This window comes from Pogona vitticeps, chromosome 5, assembly GCF_051106095.1.
Source record: "Pogona vitticeps strain Pit_001003342236 chromosome 5, PviZW2.1, whole genome shotgun sequence".
Classification (NCBI taxonomy): Eukaryota; Metazoa; Chordata; class Lepidosauria; order Squamata; family Agamidae; genus Pogona; species Pogona vitticeps.
The window spans coordinates 115,849,386-115,875,669 of NC_135787.1; the positions used below are offsets into that span (position 1 = coordinate 115,849,386).

Genomic DNA, 26,284 nt, shown 5'->3' on the forward strand with positions numbered 1-26,284 from the left:
AGCAGCCGGTGGCCATTTTGAAAACCCGACGATCAGCTGTTTTGATCGTCGTAATGTGAAGAATCGGTTCCCGAAGCAGGGAGCCGATCATCGCAAAGCAAAAAACCCCCATTAAAACATTGTCATGAAGCGGATTCGTTGTTATACGGGGTAATCGTTAAGCGGGGCACAACTGTAATGTTAATTTAGCAGTCTATTTAAAAAAGGGTTCCACACTATTCCTTCATTTTTCTATTTTACTGCCAAAGTGTTAATGGATAATGATGGGAATATAACTAGTAATGCTGTTGTCGTAACAACATAGCAATATAGGTTAAAAGCATCCCGTTAATAGTCTGAATTTGTACCTTGACTTGCTGAAGTCAGAGAAGTACATTTCTGCCAGCAGATGCCAGTTGATACCTCCATTGTTGCTGTACTGTAACAACACACCTTCTTCTCTACTGTCTGGCTTGTTGCATGCAGGACTCTCCCCACCTATCTGAATGTAAAACTGGACAAAGTCTACCCATGTAGTGTCCAGATCCAAGCTCACCAATTGCCTTTTTCCAGCCTGTAGTATGCAAGAGGAAAACACACAAAACATAATCTATGGAGACAGCTAAAATTTAAAGACAAAAGTGGAATCTTTATTTCAAATGTAAAAGATATGAAATACAGTAGAACTTTCCCAGAAAAATAAACATTACAACAGAGTGGACTGCAAAGAGATCACAGCTATATTGTGATATTTCCTCCCTGATCCAGGAGAATGTGGTTTTTTTCCCCCTCCCTGAAAGGAAACAAATCTTTTGAGTTCCAAATGCCTGAAGAGATTTTCTTTTTAATGAAACCCACAAACTGAAGAGAGGATACAACGTAAGCTGCAGATGGTAAATAATAATCATGTACTGTCAAATCAATTCTGCCTTACAGGGTTTTCAGGGTTTACCAGGTAGAGAATACTCAGAAACAGTTTACCATTCCCTTCTTCTGGAGTGCCCTGGACTGTGTAGATTGCCCATGATCATGAAGGCTGACTCTACGCGCAGGACACACAATGGGGATTCAAATTCTTAACCTCTGGCTCTGCAACTAGATACCTAAACCACTGAGCTATCCAGCCAGAACTGCAGGTTGTAGAAGTCTCTGCAAATGAACCAGTCAGATACTGAAATATTGGGTGGACCATGCACCAGTGGAAATAGCATATACAATGCATACAGAATGCATTCAACCCTTGGCAACTCCAGTTATATAAATCAGGCAGCTTGTAATAGATTTTGGAAAATTTATCTGAATTTTAAACTGTAGTCTTCTGATTAAAAATGTGTACAGAGACAGACATATCCAGGAAAACTGTGTACAACATTATGTCTATATGGCTATAGATCAGTGCCCGGTGTTAGTAATGGATTGGATGAGTGTGAATTAACTGGAACTTAATCCAGGCAAAACAAAGGTGCTCCTGGTCAGTTGAAAGGCAGATCAAGGAACAGGGATACAGCCTGTGCTGGATGGGGTTACACTCCCTCTAAAAACAAAGATACACAGCTTGGAGGTGCTCCTGGATTTGACTCTGGCCCTGGATGCCCAGATTATGGCACTGGCCAGGAGCACCTTTGCACAATTAAACCTAGTGTGCCAGCTGTCCCTGTTCCTAGAGAGGTCTGATTTGGCCATGGTGACACATGCCTTAGCTACATCCCAGATGGATTACTGCAACATGCTCTACCTGGAGCTGCCTCTGGAAAGTGGAAACTTCAACGGGTACAAAATGCAGAAGCCAGATTGCTAACTGGGGCTGGCCACAGGGATCACATAACTACCTACCACAGCAGCTCTACTAGCTGCTGATCTGTTTCTGGGCAGAATTCAAAGTTCTTGTTCTAACCTTAAAAGGTCCTGAATTGGGACTGTGTAGCCCCCTCTAGAGGTTTGGGGTGATGCCACCCTCTTACTGCTTCCCCCCACAAACCTTAGTAGCACACAGGGGGTCAGAGGATGTTTCTCACAAAACTGGGATGTGGTATTGTGGGTGAGGGGGGATGCTTGAACATTGGATGGAATCACTTTCCACAAAATGGACCGCCACCTGTCATGCATTTTTCCCTCCAGGCCCCTATATCACAGCTCGCCTCATTCAAGAGAGTCACCCAAATATATGTACAGCAGTTTCATGGGCCTCTGTATGCTACTGGGGCAAGAAGAGGGAGTTAGCTTGCTGAAAAAAAGAAATTAGAAATATAAGATGTAACTGCAAAACATCTTTTTAAAAGGAAAGCTGAGGTGTAAAGAAAAGAGTATAAAGCATTAGGCAGCACTCTCAACCAGTGGTTCTTAACCTTTGTTACTCAGATGTTTTTGGACTGCAGCTCCCAGAAGCCTTCACCATCAGCTCTGCTGGCTGGGGTTTCTGGGAGTTGCAGTTCAAAAACACATGAGTAACAAAGGTTAAGAACCACTGCTCTAAACCAGTGGTCCCTAAGCTTTTCCAAACCGTGGACCAGTTGTGGGGGCGGGGGGTCTGTGGGGGGACAGGGCATACTCACATGTGGGCCAGGTGCATTCGCACAGATGGGCAGGGCACCCGTGCATGAATGCATGGGTGGGCGGGGCACCCATACGTGTGGGTGGGCAGGCCATGCATGCAGGTGGGCAAGTCTTGTGAGTGGGTGGGCGTGTGCAGGGGAGTGCATGCGGGGGGGTGAGAGATCTCTCTCCACAACACGGTCCTGCCAAGGCCATGGCCCAGTACTGGGCTAAGGACCAGGGATTGGGGACCCCTGCTCTAAACAAATGAACTGATCCATCACAATTATTCATTTAACAAATTTAAATAGGATGAATACATAGTGTACATTGGTATTACATCCAATGCATTTGTGCCTAGTTGCATTTGTGTACAATCAATTTGCGGACCCAGATAAGATGACCCAGAACACTTCTCACCTGCCAAAAGCACACACACATTTAATAGATTACTGAAGAGCAGGTTAATGATGGATGTGGAAAAGGCCACAGCTTGGATTGGTTGCAGCAGAATGTACTGGTGCAACATAAGAAGCAGATTCCAGCATCAGGCAACCTGCCTGCCATCCACTGCCCATCTTCCCAGTGGGTTCCTGGGGTAGCCATAGATTGGCAACCAGAGGTGGGCATCTACCCCCTTGGGCACAAGACCACTAGGTGGGATACCCATTGGTACCAAACCTCCCAGGCAGGTCCACCCTGCCAGCCCCTCACTTCTGAATCCCCAAGGGAAGAAGATCCTTTACCTGAGACAGGGCCAACTGCAGTGCCCCTCACAGAGGATCTGCTCCTATGTGTAAAACTGTCACAAAAGGCAGGCTGGGCCTGAACCATCCAGCCAGATGAAGACTGCCAGAGAGGAGACTGGAGAACTCTATTTCTCAGACCACAGTGAAAACTGCTCCACTCAGATCTATCAGGCAAGATGTCTTCCCCCACCTTCCACCCAGCCACCCCTGACTGGCCACTTTCCCTATGCTTTCTTCAGATCCTTCCAGGCACACAGGTCAGCCTGAGAAGGAGAAGGAAGATGGTGGCCTGGCTCCCAGGCTCTGGGACCTGCCAGGCCACGAAGAGGGTCCCAGGCAAGGGGACAAACTGGGTGATCCTGGCTTCTGATGAATGCACAGGTGTTGGGGCAGTTTAAGTCCACTGTGTATAATCCAAATCCCTGTTCTGTGTATCCTCATGGACATGTTAGGTGAACAGAATGAATGCCAATTACTTTGGTAGACACAGATTTCTTTACATTACAAAACAATGTATTTTCCCTTAGACACATAGATAATAGGGTATTCCAATTACATACAGAAATACCCGGAAGTAAACCGGGAGGTTTCTCCTAGTGTGATGACTTAAAAGTCCTGGGATTATAAAAACCCTGGGCTCAGAATTCACATTTAGTTAATGCAGACCATGCCTACAATTTATTTGTCCTTTGGATTATGCCTTTCCCATGACTTCAGAAACAATGATTAGAAAACAAGCAGACCCTGTTTGACATTTGACAAGAGCCATGAATGACACAAGATTAACATTTGCACATAAAATACCAGACACATTTTACAAAAAAATTGTCATGCAATCCCACTACAAAACTATGCAAAACATTATAAAATATGGGAAACCTAGTAAGATGTGAACATATTCATAGAACAATAATGTACAGTTGACTTTGTATATTCTTATACAAAGGGTTTTTATAGGTCTGTGCTTCAAAACCCTTGTTCAGACATGGTTCTAATTCATATAATATGTGCATCATTTCTATGGCTGAATGTCGGTGCAACCTTCTACTCCACCACTCAGATGACCTAAAGCATGAGTGCTTTAACTACTGCACTTGTCTTTAATAGGGAGGAACACATAATTTGGCCTTTGCTGGAAGTGAGTCACGTATTAGACATCTGTGGCTGGGCTCCATGCATGAACAACCTACCATTTCCCAAGGTAATACAGATGAATCAATCCCCCATATAACTAGCAGTGTTATAATTCTAGAAAGAATTGCTGTCTCTGTCACACTTGTAATGTGAAATCTACTCCACCAATGGGAAGATTTATTACATAATTACAGTTAATTAAAGAAAGGTATCCTGTTCTAGAAATCACAAAGGGAAAGGAAGGAAGGACTAATTAAAAGTGTAAAGTGTATTCTGCAAATATTCCTACAGGAATCAGAACAGAAGGGAACACGCAAATAAGCTGGAGCAGTAGTGCAAAACTGAATTGGATCCTGAAATGTAAAAGTGCTCATGTTAATAATGATTAAAATGCAAACATATATTTCCAATGCTAGCACAAATTTAAAATAAATTACCATCTTTCAACATTCCCCAATAATAGTATTTGATTTAAATAAATAAATAAATAAATAAATAAATAAATAAACAAACAAACAAACAAACAAATAAATAAATAAATAAATAAATAAACAAACCTTGGATTCAAGGATGGTGGTACAGCAAATTTTAATCTGTAATTCTATTACAGATTTCAGGGAGTAGAACAGCACTTACATCTGAATAGACATGGATGGTATGTATAGAATTCAACAGTAAGATGTAGTCTAAGTGAAGATAACTCATGCAGTTTAAGAAATGCAGAAAACCAGAAGTTTATGAACTGGGGCAAAATCAAGGAATAGCGGGGGGGGGGGATTTGAAGCCTGGAGAATGTAGGGTTAAATTTTATTTATTTATTTATTTGACTTCTATACTGCCCATCAAGCTGCAAGACCACTTTGGGTGGTTTACACCACAATAAAGTAATGACACATTTTTTAAAAAAAAATTGAACGTAACGGTTATACAAAAATCAAAACCAAAATAAAATCACCCTAGATTTGGAACTATTTGGAATTATAGTATATTTAATCCCATTTTGCTGATCACCTAAGAAAACCTAAGACCAGAAACAAGGCTTGCATGATTTCATCCAGCCAGGCGCTTCTTGTGTTTTTAAGCATCATTTTAAGCTTCATTTAACATGAATTAATTATTCCTTGCTTATTAAGAGACCTGGGGTGTGCACACATGCTTGTTAAAGTTAAAACACATTTTGTTTTAACATAGTTAAATCATCACAGGAACTGTAATTGCAATTAATGACACAAAGAGCCCAGATAAGATTGCTGTGGAGAATATGAACAATTTTCTTTTTTACATCATGCTGCTAAGCTTCTTCTTAGAAACCTTGATCAAATTTAAGGCAAGATTGATAGCCAGACAGATTGACAGACAGACCCATGCAGGGCTGTTTTATTCAGAGGGCAAAGTGGGGACTTGTCCAGGGCCCACGGTCTGTTAGGGGCCCAGATGAAGAGGGGGATGGAGCCTCCAGAGCAGCAGCAGCAGGCTGGGAGCCACTGAGCCTGCAAGGGCAAGGCTGGCCCAGGGCAGTGCACACAGGTGGTGCTCCTGGCCAGCAAGCCGCGGGGGCCGGGTGGCAGTCAATCGGTGCTCACGCACCACGTCCTGCCCCTGATGGCTCACCACAGCCCTGGACCCTCCATCAGGCACGCCACCCTCCTCTGCCTCCTTTCTACTCCCTTGGAGGCCAGGCTGTGGCTGCCATGGGTGCCGGCAGGGTGGCTAATCATCTTCATGCCTGAGCCCGGCATCCTGTGGCCCCACAAAACAGGCAGCCTCCCTCCCTCCCTCCCCTCCACACGGGGCCTGCTCTGGATTGTGGCCTTGGCACATTCTGCATATGATGCACACAACTTTTCTTCTTCTCTGGGCGTGTACAGAGTGCCTTGAAGCTCAGCTTTAGGCTTCCCTTGCCTCACCCCTCCCTCATAAGCTAGACTTCTTTTTCATTATGTTGTTTGTTTACCTAAGCATTGTTCACTTATTTACTGCTACCAAGATCACCTTAGTGACTCAGTGTCATTTACGTTACATTACATTGTTCATGTTGTTTGACCTATGTAGGTGGGAGGTATGGGAGAGGGAGGGAGAAGGAAAGGAGCCCCCCACTATTATAGTTTTTGCCCAGAGCCCACCAGAGTCTTGAATCCGCCTTGCACACATATATCTCACATACCCTGTTGAAGTAGAGAGAGGATCCAGATGAGATGACTCCACAACCTTCCTCTGGTTTTACAATCTCTCCACCAATCACTTCTTGCCATTCTGTTTCCAAAGTCTTTGGATTCTCAAAATCAGACATAATTGTTGAAGACAAATTATTTTCTGGTTGACATTCAGCACCTCTATATCCAGAATCACATCTGCAGAGAAACACAAGCACACTGGGTTTTCCATGCTGAAGATAATTGAAAAATGTTTACTTCATTAAATTGACATTATTAACACATTAACCAGAACATGCATCAATCAATTTTTCCAATCTGTAAGGAAGGAGGGTTATGCCCCTCTTTTAAAATTACATTTATATTAGATAGCCCAAATATAGCCCTATAAATGCACTTGGAGTACAATAACAACAGGGACAGCTTCTGGAAGGGGATAGTGGGGTCCCTCATTCCCAAATTCCAAGGGGAGGAATCTTTGCTGTAGCAGCCATGAGCTGCCCTTGCCAAGAAGATTTGCAACAGGATTTTAGCTGTAAGTTTAGTATTAGAGAACTTTCTTCAGCAACTGTGAGATACCTTCACTGCAAGCAGCTGGAAAAATATCTTATATTGGGAAAATAAAGACCATTGCTTTGGCCACACAGATGAGATAGACACACAATTTCAATTCCACTTGTCATCTTATTAACTGCTTTGGGCTAATTCCAACTGCAGGTCTCACCTAGAATAGACTCATGTTGACTTACTATACAGCAATTGATTCCATGGCCTACTCTAGCAATTGAGCATTATACAGTGGTGCCTTGACTTATGAATGCCCTGACCTGTGAACAATTTGACATACGGACAGCTCCAGCCACAAAATTTTGCTTTGACTTGCGGCTGGAGCTTTGACCTACAAACAGAAAAAAGGCAGGAGAAAAGGGCGGGAAATTCAAATTTCTAACTGTAGGTGGTGAAAGAGGCTGCTTCTTGGTAGCTCTTTCGCCCCCAACAGTTAGGAAAAGGTGGCTGCGGAAGGCCAGGTAGTCTCCCGGAGGGCTACAGGGCAGTGGCAGCGGAGCCCAGGCCAGGCAGCTGCAGAGGTAAAGTCCTTTTCCTTTTAAAAAAACTGTTCTGGGCAGGTTTTGGAGGGTGGGTTTGGACTGGGGGGTGTTATTGTTGTTTTGTTTTTGGATTTGTGTGTGTGTGTGTGTGTGTGTGTGTGTGTTTTGTTTGTTTGTTTGTTTTGCAGTCCCAGCATGGGATTTGCTCTGTTCATTTTTTATTTTTTTATTTTGTTGAAATGCTGGAATGGATTAATCCCGTTCCCATGCATTTTAATGGGAAATGGTGCTTTGACCTATGAACATTTTGACTTACGAACGTCATTCCAATACGGATGAAGTTTGTAAGTCAAGGCACCATTGTATTTAGTTATTTTGACATATACTGGACTCTGTACACCAGTAAGCCTGAGGCCTGTCTTAACCATCAGTTATTATTCTTAGCCAAATAAAATATTAGCATGATCTGAGTGTTTTACCAGCCTCATTTGGCCCTTGGTATCAATATTAGACCTACTATTCCTGATCCACCTAGGCACAACCTGACCACGCAAGGTTATTCTCACCAAGTTTAAGCTGTTCTTTCTGGCATTTTTTGGGAGGACATGCACAGCAACCCTAAACTAAAGTACTAAAACAGCAAATATGAGTTACCTGCAAACACCGTGGTCACACCAGCCATGTCCATTGCACATATTTGGGCACTGCTGTCCAATGTAGATGTTGTCTAAAGCCCATTCATCTTGTATGGTGTAATAGCACTGACTCCAACGGAAACGTGTAGCGCTAGACCTTGAAAGACAAATTTTAAATATGTTACCATTGATATAGTATGCTGCATGTAAGCTTGCAAGATAAACAGTGACATTTCACAGAAACATAAAAGCTGGTATTCATATCAAAATATTGCTTACAGTGGAATCTTGTACACCCAACAGAACATTGGTATTCAGGGACCAACCTGATAAAGAGTTTTTTTTTATAGAAGCAACTTGATACAGAGGATGAAAAAATTAACAAAAGATTTTAAAAATTAACAATATATAATCATGTAATACTTAATTAGATTTGCTCCATACCCTTAGCATGTTCTAAGCAGGATACAAACAGAAACAGGGATAATAAAAAACCTGAAATATCAAAGTCATTTATGGTTTTGAATTCACACCACTGTTGGAATAATCTCATATACTCTTAAGCAGTCATAGGATGGAGTCACCATATTATTACATTTATTTTTCCAAATTAATCCAAAATTACCAGCTTTTCTTGACAAGTTCCCTGCATTTAAATAATTCAGTCTGGCGTTAACAGTTCAGAGATAATTACTAAATCACAGAATAATCTAGCCTTTCTCCTTATTCTTTAGTCACTCTGTGCTGAAAAACAAGGCAGTTTCAAGACAAAGATTCTGTGTAATAATAATTATATCAAAACAATAACCTTAGAATTACAGAGCTGGAAGGGACCTTAAAGATCATCAAGTTAGCCCTAGTCAAGGAGGCACAGTGGGGAATAAATGCTCAACATCTCATCTAAACTACTGAGCTATTTAGTGTCCAAATATAGATCCTCAGAAAACCTAGTTGACTGAAACAATTGAAGCACCCACTCTAATATGCTGTTCATACTTATAATCAGTAGAAATGGTTCTGGTTTATCTTTAATGATCCCAACATTTTAAATGTGAAATGAAATTAAAATGAACTTTTCACACTGAATGGCAATTAACTGATTAATCTTCAACTATTGTTTTTCAAGGGGAAATATCCAAACAAATGCAAGGTTAATATGTATGGGCACTTCTGTACATTTAATGCTACCTGAGCACAGAATGCATTTACAAGATAGCTCGTAATACTTAGTTATGGATGACCCATCACTGTCCATCACATCTGTTAGAGTCTTGAGCTACATAAAGACACAACACACCATAAATGTCCAAAGCAAACCTTTACTTTTTTATATTGTGTCAATGATGTGAAGATAAGACGTCACTGATTGCTGTCCTAGTAATCTTTTGCTATTAGACCAGCATTTTCACAAGTCATTGTCACACAACAAGAGAGAGACAAAAAAACTTGGTGAACAATCCATGTTTGAGGTCAGAAGAGACCAACCACAAGATGTTATCATCTTAATCCAGCAAGGATCATGAACTAATGTTTACATGCTCATTATAGTTTCTCTCTATCCTTTGTTTTTATCTCCCAGAAGGACTGTTTTATTGTGTAATGATTCTGTTTTAAAATTAAATAATGCCTCATTTATTTTTAAATGATAGTGATAAAAAGATATTTTCTTTAAAAAAGGATACAGAGGAATTCAAATGTGCAGAATGTATTGCAATCTCCACCAATATAAATTTTATACACAGATTTTTTTTAATTGTAGGGAAATCTTTCCAAGTATGAGTACAGTGTAGACCTTTTCAGTAGAGCCAAAAGACAGATGGTATAGGATACTGTGAGCAACTGCAGCCCTCCAGATATTTTTTACCTACAACTTCCACCAAGCACAGCCATCAAAGCCAATGGAAAGAGATTATGGGAGGTGTAATCCAAAAACATCCAGAGGCCTGCAGTTACTACTATTAGCATAAACCATAGGTAGCAGGCACAATGGGAGTCAATAGCACTCTTGGACAAAGCACGAGGGCTCATAGATCTGGTTGGAGTACAGAATCAAGTCTGTACTTTGCTTAATCCTCCAACATTCCCTGGATCTGTAGATCAGAAGCAAACTTAGATCAAAGGAGGTATTTTATTACGGTCAAAGAGCCTTGATTTGTGACACATTTTACCATGGGAGATATGGTGAAAAGCTCATCAGCTGATCAGTGCTGGAAACGCTCCACGTAAGAGATATAAATAAGTTTTCCAATCCAAGGTGGGCCCTTTAATATATATATGAGATGCTAATCATTTTACACTTCTCCAACACCATTGATATATCCTTAAATTTACCTGGCAGTTTCTGATGAACAAAAATCCACAGTTTTGCATTCAAACAATTCTCCATATACATCCCCATGGGATTGAACCAGAAACTGATTGGAACATACGCTTCAAGCACAGACTTCAAATGTTCCAGTTGAAACTAACAGTTTCTCAGTCATTATTGTAGTATCATAATGCCAATGTCGGAGGGAGAACTCCCTCCGACAGTTGCAGGAGAAATGCAGGGAACAACAACAGCCACTCTTAGTGGCCTTCATAGACCTTACAAAAGCATTTGACTTGGTTAGCAGGGATGGCCTTTTCAAAATACTTCCCAAGATTGGATGTTCACCTCATCTCCTTAACATCATCAGGTCCTTCCACGATGGAATGAAAGGCACTGTAGTTTTTGACGGCTCAACATCAGATCCCTTTGACATCCGAAGCGGAGTGAAACAGGGCTGTGTCCTTGCACCAACACTTTTTGGGATCTTTTTTGCTGTCATGCTGAAGCATGCCTTTGGAACTGCAACAGAAGGTGTCTATCTCCGGACTAGATCAGATGGAAAGCTCTTTAATCTCTCTAGATTGAGAGCGAAGACCAAAGTCCAACTGAAATGCATGTGGGACTTCCTCTTTGCAGACGATGCAGCCATTGTTGCCCACTCTGCTGAAGACCTCCAACAACTCATGAATCGTTTCAGCAAGGCCTGCCAAGACTTTGGACTAACAATCAGCCTGAAGAAAACACAAGTCATGGGCCAGGGTATGGACTCACCTCCCTCTATTACCATCTCCACACAAGAACTGGAGGTTGTTCATGACTTTGTGTACCTTGGCTCAACCATCTCTGACACCCTCTCTCTAGATGTCGAGCTGGATAAACGCATTGGGAAAGCAGCCACCATGTTCTCTAGACTCACAAAGAGAGTATGGCTCAATAAGAAACTGACAACACATACCAAGATCCAGGTCTATAGAGCCTATGTCCTGAGCACACTCCTGTACTGCAGCGAGTCCTGGACCCTTTGTGCCCGGCAGGAGAGGAAGCTGAGCACCTTCCATATGCGTTGCCTACAACGGATTTTTGGTATCACCTGGCAGGACAGAGTTCCAAATAGAGTAGTCCTAGAACGAGCTGGAATTTTCAGCATGCATACATTACTGAAACAGCGACGTCTACACTGGCTTGGGCACGTTGTGAGAATGGCTGATGGTCGGATTCCAAAGGATCTCCTATATGGAGAATTAGTGCAGGGAAATCGCCCCAGAGGGAGACCACAGCTGCGATACAAGGATATCTGCAAGCGGGATCTGAAGGCCTTAGGAATAGACCTCAACAGATGGGAAACTCTGACATCTGATCGTTCAGCCTGGAGGCAGGCGGTACATCACGGCCTCTCCCAATTTGAAGAGACCCTTGTCCAGCAGGCCGAGGCAAAGAGGAAGTCACAAAGGAAGCAAAACCAGGGAGCTGGACAGGGGACAGATTGGATTTGTCTTCAGTGTGGAAGAGATTGTAACTCTCAAATTGGCCTCCTCAGCCACACTAGATGCTGTTCCAAGTCCTCCATACAGAGCACGCTACCATAGTCTTTCAAGACTGAAGGATGCCTACTACTATTAATGCCAATGTGAGGTTACAGTATTAAATGCCAATTGAGCCAGTTTGCTGCATACTGAATGAGAAAATGAGGAGGTAGGCACTTCAAAAATTCTAATAAGGAATTCTAATAAACTACTGGTTCCACTGCTAAATTTTTACACTGATGAAAATGCATTTTGACAAACACAGCAGACTATCAGCCCCCACTCTATCAGGTAATAATAATGTTCCTCTTTCTCAACATGTGATTCTCTCTCCTATATTGAAGGCTGCACTACATTCCTAGGTGACGAAATACTTTCGTAAGAAGAAATTGCCTGGTTATTTGTACAACTGTGTAGCAATATCAATGTTTTGTTAGGGCATTAATTATAATTCTCAGTTTGCTATATAACATTAATTTATATGCTGAGTAAACAGCAAGCACCTTTTGACTCCCTCAGCTCATTTCACATTGCCTCAAGTCAATGTCAAACTGAAGTTTTCATTGTATCTTTAAGATTGCGAAGTCTTCAAGAAAATTATCACAGGTTTCAAATTAAATAACATTCATTTCCAATGAACGACCATGTTTTCCTGACAACTTCTGAATGCTAGATTTAACATAGAACAATGCTGATTCTATTCAAGCTCCTGGGAGTCTCTAAAGACCTGGAGCTGATGAAATTATATTTCCTACCTTATGAGTTACTGTTAATTACATTTACCCAATTATCCTGCAACTCAGTCATTAGGTGTTGATTTGTTTATGAAGGCAGCCACTGGCAGCTGTTTATACCTCATTAAGTCCATTCTCATGTAAATGCCTCCCATAAAAATGAAATTAATTTTCATCAGTGTTTGAAACATATAATTCATGTACAATTCAGAAACCAGGTGCATCCAACAGATATTTCCAACACAAGTTACCCATACTACATAATTTCCAATACAGTACCTTTTGGGTAAAACATGGGTACTATAAAACTTTGTGTGCTGAGCTGAGCTGCATCACATTTATAGGCATAAATGTTGATAAACACACACACACACACACATATGGACACTGCCTGCTTAAACTGCATTGATTTGGAGTACAGTGTGGAGTATGAAACACACAAATAATTTGAAGATTGACTCTCCATGACTTCACTTTCGTGGAGTTAGAGAGATCTTTCATTCAAATACAGTGGTGCCTCGCATAGCGATGTTAATTGGTTCAAAAAAACCACATCGCTATGTGAAACCATCGCTATGCGAAACACCATTTCCCATAGGAATGCATTGGAAACCGGTTAATCCGTTCCAATTGGAACGGATTGCCATCGTTAAGCGAAAAAACCCATAGGAAACATCGCTAAGCGAAACATTGTATCCTCCATTGGAATGTATTGAAGCTGACTCAATACATTTCAAGGGCTTTGCGAAGTCAATTTTTGCAATTTTAAATGTGTCATACAAGGGGCAAAAATGGTTTTAAATGCTTGGATTAGCTTCTGCACCCTCTAAAACGGATGCAAAAGTTAATTTGGCTTTGATCTGACTTTTCATTAATTTATGGTGAATTTTCCCCCCCAACTTTTGACAGCTGTCAAAATCTGACAGCTCCATTGTTTCCTATGGGGGAGAAAGAAATTCACAAAAAATTAATGAAGACTCAGCAACTGTTCTAAATTCTTGGGTTCGTTAGAGGACCCCCTAAGTTGTGTGCAAACCTGATTTGGCTTTGATCTGAACTTTCGTTAATTTTTTGTAAATTGTTTTCTCCCCCATAGGAAAGCATGGAGCTGTCAGATTTTGACAGGTCCATTGGTTCCTATGGGCCAAAAAAAAAAAAAAATTCACAAAAAATTAACGAAAAGTCAGATCAAAGCCAAATCAGGTTTGCACATGACTTAAGGGGTCCTCTAACGAATCCAAGCATTTAGAACTGTTTTTGACCCTTCTAAGACACTTTTTAAATTGAAAAAAAAACATTGTTAAGTGAAGCAGGGGACCTAAAATCGCATTCGTTATGCGAAGCATGGTCCCAAACTTCGCTAAGCGAAAATCGCCCATAGGAAACATCGTTATGCGATGCATATTATTTTCTAAAAAAACACATCGTTATGCGAATTCATCGCTAAACGAGGCAATCGTTAAGCGAGGCACCACTGTAAATGTAAAAAATTCACTTATTCAGTTCTTCTCATAGTGAAGAGAACATATGTAAGTTCTCTTTACTGCACACAAGTCAGACATATAAGTTTTAAACCTGCAGTATCTCTCTATGCAAAACCATGGTGTCAAATCAGACTCTTGATGAGTTTCAGATCAAGCAACCAGCTGTTCATTTCTTAAAAAGACAAGATGGTTTTTAGTATGGGGCACACATTATAATATAATGGAATCAATGGAGAGAAAGAAATCTTAATTGATGAGCACTGACAGGAGTAAGGTGCATCTGAGTTAGTACTGGAACAGGCAAATGGCAAAAGGCAGGAACATGAAATTGTATTTATCTATTGGCCTGTATTTCAATTGCTGAGATGCACTGGGTTTGCAGATAAGCCAGGAGTAATGTGAAGTGATCCATGTATTTTATTTATTTTATTTTATTTTATTTATTTGATTTATATCCCGCCCATCTGATACATCTATACCACTCTGAGCGGCTAACAACAGTATTAATACAATTATAAAAACATAAAATAAAAAATATCAATTAACAAAGATAACATAAACATAACATAAATCGTACATGACAAATAAAGAGGAAAAATAAATTAAGTAAGATTAAATACTGGCAGGAGGGAAGGCCTTAACATAAAGCCATGTTTTTAGCTGGGTTTTAAATGTGCCCAGGGTGGGGGCCGCGCGAATCTCAGGAGGGAGATTGTTCCAAAGGTGAGGAGCCACCGCCGAGAAGGCCCGGTTTCGTGTCTTCTCCCTTCGGGCCTCCCTCGGCGTCAGGCCCCTCAACCTCACCTCCTGGCTCGCGCGGGTGATCCGGGTAGAACTTGGTGGGTGAAGGCGTTCCGCCAGATATCGAGGTCCCAAACCGTATAGGGCCTTATATGTGAGCATTAAGACTTTGAAGTCGATACGGAAACGGATGGGCAGCCAATGCAGTCTAGCCAGAATGGGAGAGATATGATGGTATTTTCTCCCTCCAGTGAGAAGTCTGGCTGCTGCATTCTGCACCATCTGAAGTTTCCGTATCAGCCTCAGAGGTAGCCCCACGTAGAGCGCGTTGCAGTGATCTAATCTTGAGATTACAAGCGCATGCACTAAGGTAGTGAGGGCCCCCGTGTCGAGATAGGGCCGCAGCTTGGCAATCCGCCAAAGATGGAAGAAGGCGGAGCGGACCACCGACGCTACCTGTGTTTCCATGGTAAGCGTCGGGTCCAGGTGTATGCCCAAGCTGCGGACCCCACTCACCGGAGTCAAGGTCGCCCCCCCGAACGAGAGGGAGTCGACCAAGCCACCAACCACGGGGGGCCCCACCCTCAGGACTTCCGTCTTGTCCGGGTTCAGCCTCAGGCCGTTCTCCTGCATCCATTCCAGTACGGTCCCCAGGCAGCGCTGGAGGGACAGGACGGCATCACCTGCAGTTGGTAAAAAGGAGATGTAGAGCTGGGTGTCATCAGCATACTGGTGACACGATGCTCCACACCCCCTGATGATCCCAGCTAGCGGCCTCATGTAGATGTTAAATAGCATTGGGGAGATAATCGACCCCTGTGGAACCCCACAATTGGAGCTCCACGGGGCCGAGACACTCTCCCCAAGCTGAACTCTCTGGGGACGATCCTCCAAGAAGGAACGGAGCCAGGCTAACGCCAGGCCACCGATTCCCAACTCAGAGAGTCTCCCCAGGAGGATACCGTGGTCGACGGTATCGAAGGCTGCCGAAATATCGAGGAGTACCAACAGAGACGTTTTGCCCCTGTCAGCCTCCCTCAGCAGATCATCATACAGGGCGACCAATGCCGTCTCTGTACCGTGGCGCGGCCTGAAGCCCGACTGGAATGGATCCAGGGCATCTGTTTCATCCAGGAGAGCCTGAAGCTGGTCTGCCACCACCCTCTCCACCACTTTGCTCATGAAAGAAATATTGGCGACGGGCCTATAATTGCCAATTTCGTCCGTCGCCAAATTGAGTTTCTTTCGAATGGGCCTAATGAGTGTCTCCTTGAGGGCAGGCGGAAACCTGCCCTCAAGGAAAGACCCATTTATTATTGCTGTGGCCCATTCAGTTGTTTTCGGCCTGGCTGCTTTGATTAGCCAGGCCGGGCAAGGGTCCAAGGAGGAGGTGGTGGCCCGACAGCGGTCAAGCACCCTGGTCTTCTGTAACTCCCAGAAGAAAGAAGAATAGAAGATTTAAAATATTTACTCACAAAACAGTATTTAAAGGGCTTTTTTGTAATATTGAAAATGAGCTGGTCAAACAAAAACATGCAGGTCAGCAAATATACTGTAATTATAAAAGAAAGAACCCAGGAGGTTGGAATGACTGGTATTTTATCTGTTTCAGAAATAAAGACGTTCTTGAGAACCTCTTCACATAGATGCAATATGCCCTCAATAATTGACGGAACATTATTTTTTTTAGAAATAAAACATTATTCATTGTTATTAGTCATGAGTGGCAGATCATGGAATGTGTTATTAAAAATACAAAAATACAAGCTATGTGGGGGCAAGTATACAGTCTCTGCAAAATTAATGTTTCAGGACACTTCCAGATTTTGGGCAATGGGCTGCTATTGGCTGGAAAGAGCGCCTATTCATTGGTAAAAATAATAATGGCAAATAAACTGGCAACATAGCTAACCCTCTCCTTCAAATTATTTAAATGTTTCAGAAGTTTCAGGGCCAGCTGCCAGGGATGCTTCTGCTGTCCTTTCTTGCTTTGGCAAGTTGTTGTTGTTGGTGATGACCTTTGAGGGTCCTCCCAGTCCTATAATTCCATGAAGCCACAGTCATTATTGTTGAAAGTAAGGACATAAGCCCTCATTGCTCAAGTAGTAAAGAAACTATTAATAATCTTATTACTTCTAATACGTTATTTCCACGCAAGAGTAGCTAGTTGTAAAACTTCAAATCTAAAAAAGTAAGAACTCTCCTCTCTTTCTCAGGCTAAATTTAAATAGTTTTTTTCCCCTAGAACTTCTGACGCTCTGGCCACTATTGGTGCCTCTTTCATTTATAAATTAGCAATTTCCATTAGTGGCCAAATACCTTAAGACAATGTGGCTTCATAACATTGATAAACATAATTGGGTCATGGAAATAATTCACACATTTCTCCTATTCAGAGCCTAGGTCTAAGAGAGCCTACAGACTATGGCTGGGGAAGCTGGGAACTGTAGTCCAAAGAAGTCACATTTTTAGGCTCTGCTCATATTAATTGAAAGACTGGCAGAGTATCCATACATATCTATATACATCCCCATGGGATGTATGTATGTATGTATGTATGTATGTATGTATGTATGTATGTATGTATGTATGTATGTATGTATGTATGTATGTATGTATGTATGTATGTATGTATGTATGAATCTATCTATCTATCTATCTATCTATCTATCTATCTATCTATCTATCTATCTATCTATCTATCTATCTATCTATCTATCTATCTGTTTCTGGGCTAGACTGAAAGACAGATATAGATACATTGAAATTATTACCATGTTTTCTGAGGTAAAAGGACTGTAATTCTCCTCCACTTTGTAAATTCACTGGAATGGTATATACTTGCTGGTGTAAACTCCTGACAGCTGGGCATACTTGGAAGACATTCCTTAGGAAAGACAACATACCAGGGTTAATATGAAATCATGAAAATGAATTATGGTGATAATAAATGTGAAAACTATGAAACCAATGCATTCATTACATTTTTATTATGAATAAAATACATTGTAAGATGAAATAATAATATCCTTTCATCCAGGGATGGCCATGTTGGAAGTAATTTTATACATAAGACATTGAGATATTTGCATCAGAAAACAAAACAGTTATAATTACCTATGCCACTATCATGGTGGTAGGATAAATTTCCTTAGGCAACTGGATTATGTGATCCCATTATGTGATAGGCTGCCTTTTATACCTGAGGTACTGAGTAGAAATTTCAAACCACATAGTGCCAGGGGTGAAGCATTAAACCACTCACTCAAAGGCTGCTGGTAACCAACTTTAAACTCACCTTTAGAGGATGCCTGGTAAATGTCTGCCATGAATTTTCAGGGCATTCATTTACAATTTTTCTGCACTGTCCACATGGTCTGAAGGAATTTTTAATTCATGAAAGATTGTTTTAAAAAATTTAGTGGTCTAATAAAGGTAGTAGTAATAGTTCAAGTTTATTGTATTAGCTAAAAGCCATCACAATTGCTTAAAATACAGATATGGTCAAATAAAATCACGATAAAATAATAATAAAGGTGTTGCATCTTCTACATTTGCACTGAGTAACGAACAAATAGCTTCTGTTAAAAACAAAAAAACAAAAATGCACCTAAAACTCTGCTGAAAACAGCCTCCTGGCAGCTTACAGCAGAGATGGCTGATACAGGGAGTGTAGGATAGATTGCATCATCTTGTAGAGACTGATTTGAGATCTTGCACAAGGTCTCCATCCACCTTGTGCAATTTTTGCCACCAGTAAGATCTATAAGATGGCCTCTTTCCAGACCAGAAGGCAATGTGACTTCTCCCCCCTCTTTGGTCTTGGGGTGTCCCAGACATATGCTGGTCATCCCTTGAAGGCCAGGAAGGATTTTTTCCATTCCAACTGGTTTATTGCTAAGGGGCAAGGATGATTTTTTTGCCTTTCCCAGAGCACTGGACTCCTCAGGAACTACACAGGCACTGCCTGCTATGCTTTCCTCTGGTGACCATACATATTGTCTTTTCTACTACTTTTCTATTACTTCTGGGAAAGGTATAAGGTAGCAGGAAAAGAGGAAGACCAAATATGAGATGGACTTATTCCCTAAAGCAGCAGTCCCTAACCCCTGGTCCACGGCCTGGTGCCAGTCCGTGACCTCCCCTTCGCACACACCCCCACAGCTTGTTTGCGCCTATGTGCGAGTACGCCTGCACAAGTGCTGCGCCACCCTTTGCACATGTGAAAGAGGTAACTCATTCATCTACATTTAGCACTATGTTCGAAACATGCCTATGATCAAGGTTGCCTCTAAGATGCGCCCTCGCGTAAGCACATCTCCACCTCCCTCCACACAGCTTTCTTCTGCTCAATGATCATTTTTAGTCCCTTTGGTTCTGGTTGTGACAGAATCCTGCGCACATGGGGGTGGGCTTGCATGTGCACATGCGGCGAAGTCAAGTGCGAGAGAGGCAGAGTGCTGAAAATTAGCCAGCACGTTGCCTATGATTGTCTAGAACTGTGGGTAAAACATTTTATAGTGGCATTCTTTTAACAAGTCTATCTTCCTCCATTCATTTCAATTTCTAACCCAAGAAAATGTAAATACAACACTACCGGTAACTACATGATTTGATTATTTCACTAATTGCTTCACTAAAGCAAATTATAGATTAGCATGCAAAGCAATCATATCTTTTTTCGCCAATACTTTAAATGATTTGACATCTTATCTTTAATCACACTTACCTCTTGAACTAGATGCCAAGTAAGGCCATGGTTAGTGGAATATTCCAGTTTCACCTGGTTGTCCATGTGAGGAGTATATTGCTGCCCACAGCCCATCACCAAGTTGAACTGTATCATATATGATGCTCCTATTTGCATGGACTGTGTTTCCACATAACGCATACTAGAAGTTAGCTTTGAATCTCCTGTAAAACTGGAATGAATAGAGGGGAAATAAGGACTTGAAAGAGTTCAGAAGCATCAACTACAACCACATCACTCCATGCATATGGTAAGGTGGGCTGCAGTCCTTGAACATACAGACTATGCCAAATAAAACTTGTTAATCTCTGAAGTGCCACATTGTGGTTACATTAATTCTCTCACTATAAGAAATCAAATGTGCATAAATGTGGCTTAAAACACACAAAAATACTGTCAACTTCGTAGCTCAAGAGTTTTATATGTATGCTATTGAGACAGTATGAATGGAGACATGAAAGGGAAGAGTGATTGCAGAATGCCTGCTACTGAAAAATTAAAACTCTATCTGTCATACTTTTATGTACAGAAGGAAAAAAGGGACAGAGATGGCAACCTCAGTAGGTGTAAAGAACCTTTCATTGCAATGAATCTGAAATGTTTTGGCTGTACAATTTGTGGTGACTTGCTGTGAGTGAGCAGAAATGTAAAGCTTCCTATAACTGCTAAGGTCCCTTCTTCTCAGAGTTTCTCCACTCCCCACATATTTTTGGTACAGCACTGTCTTTTTTAATTGCATTCCCAAACAGACATGCTAATTTCTCTCTGGACTTTGTGAAGAACCATTCCTTTAAAAAAAGTAATGATTTCTATTTTTCAGATGAACACATTAATCTTACTTTATAGAACAGCTCTCCAAGGTTTTCGGTCACAATGTTTGCCTATAATGGCATTGTGTCCCAGAAAAAAATGGAGGAAGTGTCCATATTTGTGCCATACTCCACAGATCCTTTTATGATATGTGGAGAATGAGGAATGAATACCATTCCCACATACCTAAATCATTCACATTAGTGACTATGAGTGGACTGGCTTTCCTTTTCAATCATTCTCTATCATCTCCACATCCTGCATAAAATGTACCTATGACACACTCTCATAACAGAAGTCCTTGCCCTGGCAATAGAGCCCAGTGCAGATCACAAGGAGGTAAGCCTAATCCAAGTTCTGGATTCAATGTGTTTGAGCCGGGCATTATGCACTTATGTCTACTGCACAATAAATCATGAGTCCAGGATCTTTCAGCACATTTACCTGGTTTCAATGTTTCTCCCAAAAGTTTAGGTTTTAACATCACCTCAGGGCGAAGTGCCAGGAGAAAGGAGACATAGGGGGATAGTACAGAGGAAAGGGACTTATTATGCTTTAGCTTTTCAAAGTATTTCAGGACTTCTTTCCCTTTGAAAACACATACCGTATGCCTATGGTTTGCAGTGAACTATTATGAAGTGATGCTTTTTTCACCCCACTACTTAACCAACAAGAAGTGGCAGGAGGAACTACTGGGAGCATTTGGTTTCCTATCAGCTCTGCCTTAGCATTCTAGTTTTGTTATTGGCTGTGATGATGAACTTCCCACTTGACCCTAGGAGGTTTTGCTATCTATAGCAGAGTATACCTGTCTTCTGTACAAGTCTTCATCCGTACTTCCAGTCTGCCTAGTTTCTTTACTTACCTTATTTATAGACTGCCCTTATCCTGATAAGGTGACTAAGTTATTCTCCCCTCTCTGCTCTTGGTGCCTGGCCTTCATTACACTTTAGCTAACTCCTCCTATTGTCCACTGAAGCTGATTACGTTTATACATCGCAACTATAGGTTTGCTTTTATTCTCTCTCCTTGGCACTGGCTGTGCAAGCCTTCATGACATCTCGGTAAACCAAAGTGAAAATCACAATTGACTTTTGCACTTGGCTTAAGTGCCCAATATCAGATTCTGGCATCTTTGATTCATTGTTTGATTTCCTGATGTTATGATGATATAAAGGAAAGCAAGCATGCTATTATCATGAATTGCCACTTCCTCAGCCAAATGGAAATTCTTTTTGAGTTTCAAAAAGAAGGTGAAGGGGGGGGAGGGGGATGGATTTATTTATTTATTTAACTTATATCCAGCCTATCTGGTCTTGCGACCACTCTAGGTGGCTAGATGCAGAGTGCTTGGCAGTTCTTTGGGCGATACATTCCAAAGTGCTGGTTGAGGAGGAATTTGAAATCACACCCTCTTCCCACAAGCCTTTGGATGATTGCATCTTTACTCATCTCAAGACATTAACCCTGGCTCCAACAACAGCCACAAAACTTTGGGACTCTAATAAAAGTACTGTACATAATTTTCTGAACTACTAACAAGAACTTGGTGTATAGCCTAAGGAAGATAATTTATAATCAAAAGCTAGCTGTCTGTTGTTTGCTTGATTTTTTTTGTCTAATAAAGATATCACCTGCTTCTGCATTTGTATTGTTTTGGATACCGCATGTCCTTTTTCAAATTGGATCAAAACATCCTTACCTGCCAGCACTGACATAAAGGAAGTAAATGTGTCACATGGATCAAAACAAACACAGCACGAAGAGGTTCTGGCAGGTGTGTACCTTATTACAACTATGTACCAGTACAAACATTTAAAAAATCAGCACACATTGGGAAGCGGTGCATTAACCAATAGAGCCGGTTTCCCCCCACAATATTTTCTGTGAGATGCAGTCATGACCATTATGTAACATAAAATGCATGAAGTTTGAAGTCTAAACTCCTCCTTCCTTAATGTCTCAGATCTCCACTGCAAGATCACTACACTTTCTAATATATATTAAAATGTTATTATTATTATTATTATTCATTTATTTGATTTATATCCCGCCTATCTGGACCGATACACCTTCATCTGGGGTTCTTTCCTTCGCTACTCTCAGACTAGAAAAGACACTGTCTGAAACCTTGTTGCCAAGGGTAGTAAGCTGCAACTAGAGCAGATCCATTCAATCAGTGAATCATAAGGAGGAACTGAGTTACCAAATTCAATGGGACTACCTACTCTAGTTGTGACTTACTGAGCAAAGCAACAAGATTTCAGCCACTGAATTTCCCAGCACTTGCTGATATACAGATACTGTACCAGAAAACACTCTGGGGAAAAGGAAGGAGCAGGTCCAGAGCAGAATGTATGCCTCCTTATTACAACCTGAGATCTATTTATTTATTTGATCTATAAATCAAATAAATAAATAAAATAAATATACCTCCTCCAGAGACTCTACGCCCCAGTGGTTTGGAATTAACAAAGGGACCGGGCAAACCTGGGTAGCAGAAATGTCTATTAAGTGAATCACCAGTCATTATTCTCTTCTTTTTGTTCATAGTGCAGCACCACCTCTGAACGTCCAGACATGGAGCAGACTCCTGTCTACTGCTTGCAGAATTCTCCTCCTTCCTACTGGCTCAGAGAGAAGATGAAGTCACCCAATATGATGCATGAGCAGTTGGGCTTTTTCAGAGCTTGACAAGGGGGCATTAGGTAACTTCCTTGCAAGGGCAGAAGCTCCACTGCTTTAAACAGGCAGATTGCCACTTGTACTATGGCAAGCGGCAGATGGCACAGGAAATCCACAGGGGGAAATCCTCTGCTCCACCCATTCCCAAAAGGATACCACCTTCTGCCTCAGAGACCTAGGCTCTGTGCCTCAGGACCCAAGCAACCTTCTGCTTTAAAGTTTTGTTTTGAGATGGTGTACATAATGAAGTGTATTTAGCACATATCTGTCTTTTTATGCTAAGGGCAAGGCCATAGTGAAAATTAGTAGTAAGGTTAGGATTAACATTCTTTTGCTAGATATCTGTTTGCCATAAATGTCAGCATGTATCTTACAGTGCATTAGATAATAATGTTGAAAACTGACTTTAAAAAAATCTATCAAAATCTATTAGAATCTTAAGAATGCATTCTTTGACATTTCTTTTCCATCACACAGTTTAAATTCCTAAAGGAATATTCTTTATGCCTTGCTACATAGAATAGCCAAGTCTTTATGGATCAGCATTCATATGTTAACATGTAGTTGATTGATCTTGTTTTAACTGAGTGTTTTTTTTTATATACACACGCCATCATATCATAAATCCTGTGTATACAGAACATGTGTGGGTTTTTTTATATTATATGCGTGCTTTGCATGACTAATAAAGTCAGTTCAGATGCAAAATTTCAAGGCTTTAGTCAATAAAAATGCAGCAACCAAGGCTCAACAAGTAATAAATATGCCAGGACAATTAAGGAGAGCAAAAGCAACTCCAATAACGAGGAAAACAAATATTTCAGGTTGACTAATAATCTAGCTTTTCTGATCTATGTCTTTTAGGTGATCTCCCAACAACTAATAGTGTATACATTCATGCTCAGATTTAGAAAGTGTCTCTATGTAAAGATGCTTAACTTCACATAACTTAATCTGACCTTTCACTGCATATTCATTCAACTGACTACAGTTCTGGGAGGAAATAATTCTGATACATTGTAAATGTTGAGAAAGTAATTTTGAGGAGGGGGACTGAGAAGAAAACAAAAGCTAGTTATATCATATCCTGCTATTTTACTGAACATGTCTTATGTAGGAAGCCTGGTGAGATTTTTTTTTTAACATCAGCGACAAGACTCCTTTCAGAGGTTCTTTTTACGACCACAGATTGTCTTTAACCATAAATCAGCAGCAGTGTGGACATTAACTCTTCTCATTTTGCAACTTCTACCTGTAGCAATGCTCCAGTGCACTCACTTACTGCTGATTTTCATGGTTGGAATCCCAGAACTCTCTTTCTTTGTGTGAAGAAACATGCTTGGAATCTATTTATCAAAAGGTAGCCTAATGTCCTGGCCACATCAACAAGGAAAAGGGATCAAATGCTCTCTTGAAACAAGGAATCAAGAGAACGTTTGTTATAAACATTCTTTTGGGAACAGAATTCTACTTGTACATTTAATTAAACAATGTGCATGTTCAGAAATATCCAGCTTCTATGGGTGTTCCCAATAGAATCAGTCCACCTGCAGGCACTATAGACTAATTGGTGCACATGGGGATGATAGCGTAGTAAATGTCAGCCAATAATTGTTGTTGGTAAGGTGTGGTGGGACTCTCATAATTACATCATGTTCAAATCCATTGCTTTCGGCAACAGTGGAAACCAACATGGATACAAATGATTTGTGCTAGAAAAACCCAACATGAATGTAACAAATAAAATCTAGATTCTCACAGTGAACCCAATACATCTTCCGCAAGAGGGCTATATTCTTGCTATTGCTAATAGAAGTGGATTAATATTTGTGGCATTCAATGATTTGGGAATAATATTATCGAATAATGTTCATCATGAAGGTTGGTATCAGCCAAAACCACTGCCTATGTGTGTGAGTGTCTTTCTGCATTTAGAAGATATAGTCATTAATACAAGTGGCACATCAGTCCAATCACACTGCAAGTTTTAAACATTTCAGATCGATCTTCAGAACATATTTGAACCCGTGTGTGTGTGTGTGTGTGTGTGTGTGTGTGTGTGTGTTTGTGTGTGTACACACATATACGTATGGGCTCATGTATGTTCTGAAGTAATATATAAATTGTGTTAACGCGCACACACAAAAACACATGAACCCATGTATATACACGTTGGCAGATATTCTTTTAAAAATGATATGATGTGGAGTAGTATAACCTTTCATCAGTATAATTTCACCACTGCACTTAACAGACAGATGGATAATGAAAGCTCATGTCATATTATTAAGTGGATTGAGGAAACAGCATCCATAAAGTGTACACTATTGATTTTGGAAATATTCTCTTACTTACCTTCTTACTGGAACATATTTTTATATTGCTCTTTATATCTATATATGTGACTCCCTACTTTAGCAATGAATGGGGAATAAGTCTGTCATAACTTTGTAAAAACTGAAGTAAAAACTTCATACATCCATCATAACAAAAATGACAATCTACTTTAAGCAAGTTAACTATTCTAGATTTAGAAAGTGACTGGGCTCCTCAGTGTATTACCAAATACTTATCTGAAGTTTCATATCTCAGTACAAGTAGCTTTATTGTTTGAGTTAATTTACAGCTATTGGAAAGAAAGGAAATGAATCAATTAGCAAATGTTTTAAAACCTTACAAATGCGAGGGTTTGAATCGAAACAGAAATGTATAATGTCTATAAGAGGCATATACTGTTTAATTAGATGCACTCCCATGCCTGAAATTCTGCTTTGAGATGACATGGTGTAAAATGATTTATAGCATATTGACTACAGTTCTTCTAATGAAAAAGCAATTGTGAGAATATTCCCAGGAGAGCAGTTCTGTGCCATGGCAATCCACATTCATGGAAAGTCATGAGTTAGAAAATGAGAAGCAAATGGACTCACAGCTGGGAGAAGCCAACAATAATTAATTTAACTACCAATGGTATGCGTAGACCTGATATAAGTTTTTAAAATTTCCCTTGAGAAA

General features: G+C 40.8%; 1 protein-coding gene across 2 annotated transcripts in view; it reads right to left on the bottom strand.

Annotated features, from left to right (window-relative positions):
• The window catches only part of RELN (reelin), a 383,519-nt gene that overhangs the window by 102,173 nt on the left and 255,062 nt on the right, over positions 1-26,284 (bottom strand). For both annotated transcript variants that reach the window (XM_078394334.1, XM_078394333.1), the window contains 5 exons: positions 19,754-19,946; positions 17,799-17,911; positions 8,251-8,388; positions 6,559-6,745; positions 348-553 (listed from right to left, as the gene is read on the bottom strand). In XM_078394334.1, coding sequence (XP_078250460.1) covers positions 348-553; positions 6,559-6,745; positions 8,251-8,388; positions 17,799-17,911; positions 19,754-19,946 — 837 coding nt within the window. The remainder of the gene's footprint in view (positions 1-347; positions 554-6,558; positions 6,746-8,250; positions 8,389-17,798; positions 17,912-19,753; positions 19,947-26,284) is intronic.